This window comes from Vigna angularis, chromosome 3, assembly GCF_016808095.1.
Source record: "Vigna angularis cultivar LongXiaoDou No.4 chromosome 3, ASM1680809v1, whole genome shotgun sequence".
Classification (NCBI taxonomy): domain Eukaryota; kingdom Viridiplantae; phylum Streptophyta; class Magnoliopsida; order Fabales; family Fabaceae; genus Vigna; species Vigna angularis.
This window is the reverse complement of record NC_068972.1, coordinates 17,683,330-17,690,094: the sequence shown is the minus strand read 5'-3', so window position 1 is coordinate 17,690,094 and position 6,765 is coordinate 17,683,330. Positions and strand designations below refer to the sequence as shown.

The following is a 6,765-nucleotide window of genomic DNA, read 5'->3' as shown; positions in this document are numbered from 1 at the left end:
TCTGTGTGTGTGTGTGTGTCTTTGTCTCTGTGTATATTATATATAAATATATGTGTATATATATTATAAATATAGTTTTGTAAATAATCCGAAATTTATGAATAGAAAATATGGATGGACGAAAATTCTCTCAAGATTTTAAGTAAAACTTACTATTATATTTATAGAACAACAGATAATTCTGAATGTGTATAAGATTTATTTAAAAAGGCTAAAATTAAATTTTAATATTTTAAAATACCAAAAAGTATTTTATCTTTTATATAGTTTCTCACTCTCCCACTATATTTTCATTTCTTTCTTCCATCTAAACAAACTATAATGGATGCATGCGATCAAGTTTAACATTCAAACTCTTACCGATGAAACAACAAAATAATTGAACTGTATATTTTACACTTTTAAAAAAGAAATTATTATATTCTATTGCCCAGACAATTTCATTTACCTGAACTTTCAAGTGCTATATTTTTACGTGAAGTCTTTCAATATCAATTAGTACAACTGATAAATATAAATTAAGTATACACTAATTTGTTTGTAACCCATTAATTCCTCAAAACTATGAGCCTATTATATTTTTATATATAAAAATACCTATATTAAAAAGTAACCAGTTAAAAAAAATATGCGTTTATTTCAGTTTTTAAAATAATAAAAATTGGAAACAGTTTTAAATTAATGACTAAGAAGCTATTTTTAATATTTTTTATAAAGTTAAGCCACTTCTTTCAAACCAAATAAGGTACTTTTTTACTTGTAAAAAATAATCACTACATTATTTTTCAGCTTCTAACAAACAAGCTTCATCTCTTATATACATAAAATTCAACAGAGTTTCTATAATTTTGAAACAACTAAAATTAGTCTCCAAAGTATGGACCAAAGCTAAAATGTAAGCTTGTTTTTACAAGGATAAATTCTGAACAAGGTGAAAATTATACGAACTTAAAAAAAAACCTTTAAAACAAGGATCTATATCAAATATTACAAATTTATAAATTTTAAATTAATATAAACTAATTGTTATGTTCATATTCAGTTCAAACAAAACTACTCTTATTTCAACCCAAAAAACTCTAAACACTGTATTTTCATAACCTGGTAAATCAAGATGAAACTAACCAGATAAATTGGTATATACTATAACCCTTTATGTATGAAACGTCATTGGGATGTAGCTGCCTAAGCACATTCAGATTTATAATTGGCAAAGGAAAATCACACTATTCATACAAAAAAGAAAAAAGAAAACAAAAAACAAAAAATTGGGAACATAAATTAAGCCCCCAAAAGTTTGGTATCCCTGCTGAGTTGAAGGCATCCTTATTGGCTGTTTTGCTGAATCTTGGATAAATTTTGATATATATAGTGCAAAATGCAGAGGCACCAGATTTTTGGTTGCATAATGAGGTTCTATGCCAGCCACATTATTAATGTTTGGTCCCAAAGTTCCACCATCTTTTCTTCTTTTTTGATTCACTTGAAGGTATGTCTGGGTCAATAGGATTGCTTTTCTTGAAAGCATCTGGATCAATAGGTAAATGATAACAAGTAAATAAATATGTAAATGCCAGCAAATCTAATTGGTAGCCACAGGATTTGTCAAATATATAAAAATACCAACCACATTATTCAAACTATTGGTGAGCTTGTCTAAAAATAATTCAAGTTGAATATGAAAAAAATTATAGAATTACCTCCTTGAGGATTGATGGAGTTGTAATGCACCTCAGCCCAAAAACTAAGAAAAATCACTGCAATAGAATAGAAACATACAATGTAAGTTTATAATATATGATTGATGGACAATTGAAAAATGGTTGAAAAGTGCTCAATACCCAATAAATATCAAAGTCATCAATGGTTTATAGATTCATTGATTTAGGAGTATAACACAAAATATTGATAAAAAAATTCTATAATTAGGTTTCTAGATAACAGATAGATATTGATGACAGTTTTGTTTATTAGAATTTTGTGAGGGCACCAAAGATAATAAAAGAATGTCAAAATATGGCCAAGGTTCATAAAGATTTCAAGAACAAAGTGATGTGAACAGTTAATCAAGGAAATAAACAAAGTTTAATGAGAAAATAAGACCTAAAAAGGAAAAGGAAATTTTGGAAGAGAAGGAAGAAAATCTTACCTCCTCTTGGATTCTCAAAATTAGGAAGAATCTCTATGCAACAGGTGTCCTTGAATGAAGTCACCACAAATATTCTAACACCATACTGGAGAGAAAAAACAAGGAAAACAATTTCAGATATCATTTATTATTGCTATAACTAAAAATGGCATCATCTTGTTTTATCTGAAAGGTAGGAATTGCTAAAGCATCAATATGCTATAAGGCTAAAAATGATGGCATCATCTGAAGGCAAAAAAATCCAGGAATAATTCAATGGGGATAGAGAGCTAACAGACTTAAACCATGCAACCTGTGCCTGGAAATTTTGAAATGGAGGGATAGCCTTGTTAAAAAAAGAAAAATTTCAAAAATTTTGTTTGGTCTGTGTTCTCCTTTCTAGGAAAAGAGACATAAAAGAAGTTATGCCAAACACTTCCTAACTGCCATAATTGAACATATTCCAACATCAATAAGACAATAATTGGTCCATTTTTGTTAAGTAGGCACAACAGTTAGGTTGTCAACAGCCAAACTAATATATACAATATTTTTAGAAAAATTAGTACCCACTGGAACAAAATAGTTGTTAAGCTCGGCGCAAGCAGACAAATATGAAACTTGCAAACCACATGTTGTCAAAATCTCTCACTACTAATTCGTTATTTCTCTATAAGTTTGGCAAAAAAAATGTAACAGCAAATGGAAGAGAATGGAACATATTTAAACAAAGTTCAACATAAGAAGAATAGTAAGTAGAAAAACTTGTACCGAATCTGCGGCTGCTTGCAGAGTGACATGATCCCCCCATTCACCACTCCTAATTTCATTTGATAGAGAAAGTAAAAGGAGCTATTAGTTAGCTCAAAACAAGTTAACCATAAACATAGATAGATAGATAGAAAGAGATGAGAGAGCAGTTATTACTTGGACATTTTCTCCAAATATTCGCCATATTCCATGGGAACATATCCCTCATAAATCTCTGGATGAGACCTTAGCTGGTTAAAAACAGCATTCAACAATTAGAATCCAAGAATATTGTGCAGAAATATCAAACCAGGTATTAAGATTTGGGCAACCATAATAAAGCATAATCCACTAGAGTAGAGTAAAAACCTGGTTCACAACTTCTTGTCTCACATTGTTGTGGTGATCAGGTGTGTTAAACAACTGATCAGATAATGCACGGAACTGCAGAGGGATACAAATGAAATTGTGATTTGGTACCATATTGCAAATATGGAACAAATGATAAAAAACTGATGAATGCTGCTACGCACATGCTGATAAACAAAAGAATTGGAAGAAATAAATATTAAAACCAACAAACCTGACAATTACCATCACCTTGCACCATATGCTCCACAAAGTCATATAACTGCAATCTGTTTGAAAATATAAGCGGCTTAATTTGGCATGTCTACAAGTCCAATAGAAGAAAAAAGTAGATGAAATAAATTATTCTTTCAATCAGCATAAACCTTAAAAATCACAAATGGGTAAAAAGACCAGAAATCACTCAATGAAACACATCTGTTACTATAATTTCACTATACCGGCAATTATTAAATTGGCGGACAATAAAATATACACCATAACAACCCTTTTAGCTTTTCACGAAGGAGGAATAATGCCTATAACTAATACCTATCCAGAAGCCTTTGATGATCTGAAGTTGCTTCATCAATTGAAGGAATTTCTCCATTAATTTTTGGAACATGCTACAAAAGAGGGTCAAAGAAAACTTTAGGCACCAAAGTCCAAACTACAGATCGTAGAACAGATCAAAAGAGAATCAGAAGAGGCTAAACATACAGGAATTGGAACCATCTGACTCAATTTCCTCCCTATTTCATCGTCAAGTGGATAATTGTCAGTTAGTTCCATTGAGCTTTCCTCTGCTTCACAAGGCCTACAACATAATGAACTAGAAGGTTTTATGTCCCCAATTCCATCGTAGGTATAATCATGACCTGAATATGAAAAAAATTATTGAATTAACCAAATCCATGCACAATGATATTTCCAAGCCAAAAATATGCACATTCATGCTTTGACCCTTAAATGATACCTCCAGAACAATACATCATTGATGTGTTACGCCAATCATATGCTGGCTCAGAAGCATGGAACTGTTCTTCATTTGTCTGTGAATATCTTGAACAATCATCAATATCTAGTCGTGAAAATTGTTCTTGAAGAGCTCGTGCAATGATCTCGTCATTCTCTATTTGGTTACGTTGAGTAGCATAGTGGCTATGGAAGTAGTGCCCATTATTATAGACATCACCAGTATTAGGTTGAATTATGTCACAATAGTATCCAGGACTATATGCAGGGTCAGAGTCAAAAAGATTAATACCCCACTGCATAACATCTGAATGCTCATACAGTCCCATCTTCTAGTATGAAACTTGACAACAAATCTGAAAGTCTTCTGCCAGACAACGTTCAAATTATTCCACACCAGGAACAATAAAACTGCCAAAATAAGCTGTACATTAACAGATTGACTTTTACCAGCAATTATGACAATGATATTCTAAATCAAGAACAAATCATATCATTGAATACAAACAGACTAAGTACCGCTTGTCCAATTATCATTAAAGATCTAATTAGAGTCATTGATGCAAATATGAGAATTAGATCCTAAAAAATAAATGGAGTAATTAGAACAGTTAATAAAACAAAAAGTGCTACCTGTCCGTCTGGTATAATTAATATAAAACTATCAGAATTGCTCACAACAAATTTGAGAAGTAAATTTATACCGTATGCATTATCATGTGCCCTATGGTTGATATGTGATATTAGAAGACTTATGCTTCAGTGTTTTCACAATAGCAACAACAACAATCAATCCTCTTCCACTAAGTAGGATTGATTACACGGACAAATCATTGTCGTTAGATTTTATGAAAAAACAAAATTCCACTAAAACCAGTTAAGTACAATATGTTCGTAACTTCCTGCACATTAAAGTTTGACAAGTTGAGTATAATGCAGTCACAAACACAACTAATTGCTTTAGCATGAGCTAGAGATTACCATTCAGTTTCAAATACGGGAGTTATAAAAACTTTAGCTAACCTAAACAATAATACACCTTCTTGGCCCTGATAAAACAAAAAAGGATGATTTCTCGCGCAAGGCTCTAGCATCGAAGATTTGGGAACGAATTGAAAATATCAAATGTATTCAACCTTGGTCCCATTGAGTAGAGAGGCTGTATACACAACTACATCCTATGATCACCGGGACAAGAGGCAATAGATTTTACATGCAGTGCAGTGACTCAAAACCCTCTAGAACCACCTCTTGGTGAAGTCAAAGTTGACACCTAAGCAGAGATTAATCTCATAGCTCAAGGATGTAAGGAATCTTCATGGTCTTCCAAAACTCATATAGCAGCAATCCTATAATTGCTCGAGACTCCCTCTAAGAAGTAAGAGAGTAAAACCAAAAGCAGGAATAAGCAAGCATCTACTCTTGTCTGTGTTTGGAACTGTGCCTCAAAAGAACCTCAAAAGTGAAGCTTATGTGCCCAACCCATTTTGTTCTTGAGATCAAACAATTGTTAGCCTCTATGATCTTCTAAGACTTGCTTCAACATTTAAAAAACAAATCACAACCACACTGATCCTGCTATTAACTAGATCCTGATCAACTCACTCTAGTCCCAATAAATGCAATATAAAAAAGGATAACCCGCACAAAACTTCTGATTACATGTTTCTGACTACTCTATCCCCTCAACAACAACTTTAGCATGAGTCAAATTATAATTGAAATCCATAGCATCCAACAAAATATAAACCTTTTCAATTCCCAACAACAAAAGAATAATCCAATCACAACCCTCGAGGTAGCTTACACCAATCCAAAAGAAATCCAGAAACACTGGAAAGGAAAAGTTTCCAATTTGGAACAGAATCAACTACTCCGACACAAGAAAGAAAGAAAGAAAGAAATTAAACAGCGCAACCAATTAACGAAACAAAACATCAAAGTAAGAATCACCCCACCTCGGATTCAGCACCAACTCAATTCAGGCAATCCTCAAACTTGAAAACAAAAGCGCAGAGACAACCAACAACAACAACAAGGGTGGTACGAACTATGCAATAGGCAATAGGCAATAGATGAGAATGAAACGTCGAATATTTATTGTGAGAACGAAATTGGACGAAAAAAAGTGCAATTCACGTGTTTATATACAGTTAGCCACGGCTTTAAAGGTGGAACACCTTCTGCCACTGCTGCTTCATTGTGTTCGTATTTTGAAGCACTGGGCGGCATTTTTTAAGGTATTTCTTTGTCCTCAAAATTTTGTCAAAATCTAAATCACAAATTTGTACTCAGTTGGCATTTTTCATGATTTAACCATCAATATTAAATTTTGGTAATGTGGGAATGGTTGGATTAATTTGTATCAGTGGCCGTTGATTAAGGTTTGGGAATCTGGGGTAGAGGGTAGAGAGAGCTGATGGTTCAGATTGGTTGCTCAATGAAGAAGGTATCAAGCCAACGTCTCTGATTGAATCAGTATTTTCTCTTTGAAACAATTTAATTCGTATGCACTTAACTTCACTTTGAAAAAATATTAAATAGAGTAGAGAGTAACTTTGAAT

General features: G+C 32.5%; 1 protein-coding gene across 2 annotated transcripts; it reads right to left on the bottom strand.

The window, feature by feature from the left end:
• Positions 1-1,115: 1,115 nt before the first annotated feature.
• Positions 1,116-6,502, bottom strand: LOC108324247 (OVARIAN TUMOR DOMAIN-containing deubiquitinating enzyme 10). Of its 2 annotated transcripts, XM_052875277.1 has the most exons (12): positions 6,160-6,502; positions 4,494-4,612; positions 4,203-4,387; positions 3,947-4,104; positions 3,779-3,852; positions 3,462-3,516; positions 3,248-3,322; positions 3,056-3,129; positions 2,900-2,948; positions 2,150-2,234; positions 1,701-1,757; positions 1,116-1,528 (listed from the first exon to the last, which is right to left on the bottom strand). In XM_052875277.1, exons 3-12 carry the CDS (start codon positions 4,219-4,221, stop codon positions 1,434-1,436), a joined length of 741 nt encoding a protein of 246 aa, XP_052731237.1. In that variant the 5' UTR covers positions 4,222-4,387; positions 4,494-4,612; positions 6,160-6,502; the 3' UTR covers positions 1,116-1,433. The 2 variants fall into 2 exon arrangements, with proteins under 2 accessions (XP_052731237.1, XP_017412623.1); XM_017557134.2 differs by having other exon boundaries at positions 4,203-4,612; positions 6,160-6,498.
• Between the last annotated feature and the right edge of the window lie 263 nt (positions 6,503-6,765).

Coding starts and splice junctions, on each gene's coding strand:
- LOC108324247 (XM_017557134.2), bottom strand. CDS start 4,530: ATGGGACTGTATGAGCATTCAGATGTTATGCAGTGGGGTATTAATCTT. Junction 3,323..3,461: donor AAGGTGATGGTAATTGTCAG/GTTTGTTGGTTT, acceptor ATCCCTCTGCAG/TTCCGTGCATTATCTGATCA. Junction 2,949..3,055: donor TATTTGGAGAAAATGTCCAA/GTAATAACTGCT, acceptor AAATGAAATTAG/GAGTGGTGAATGGGGGGATC.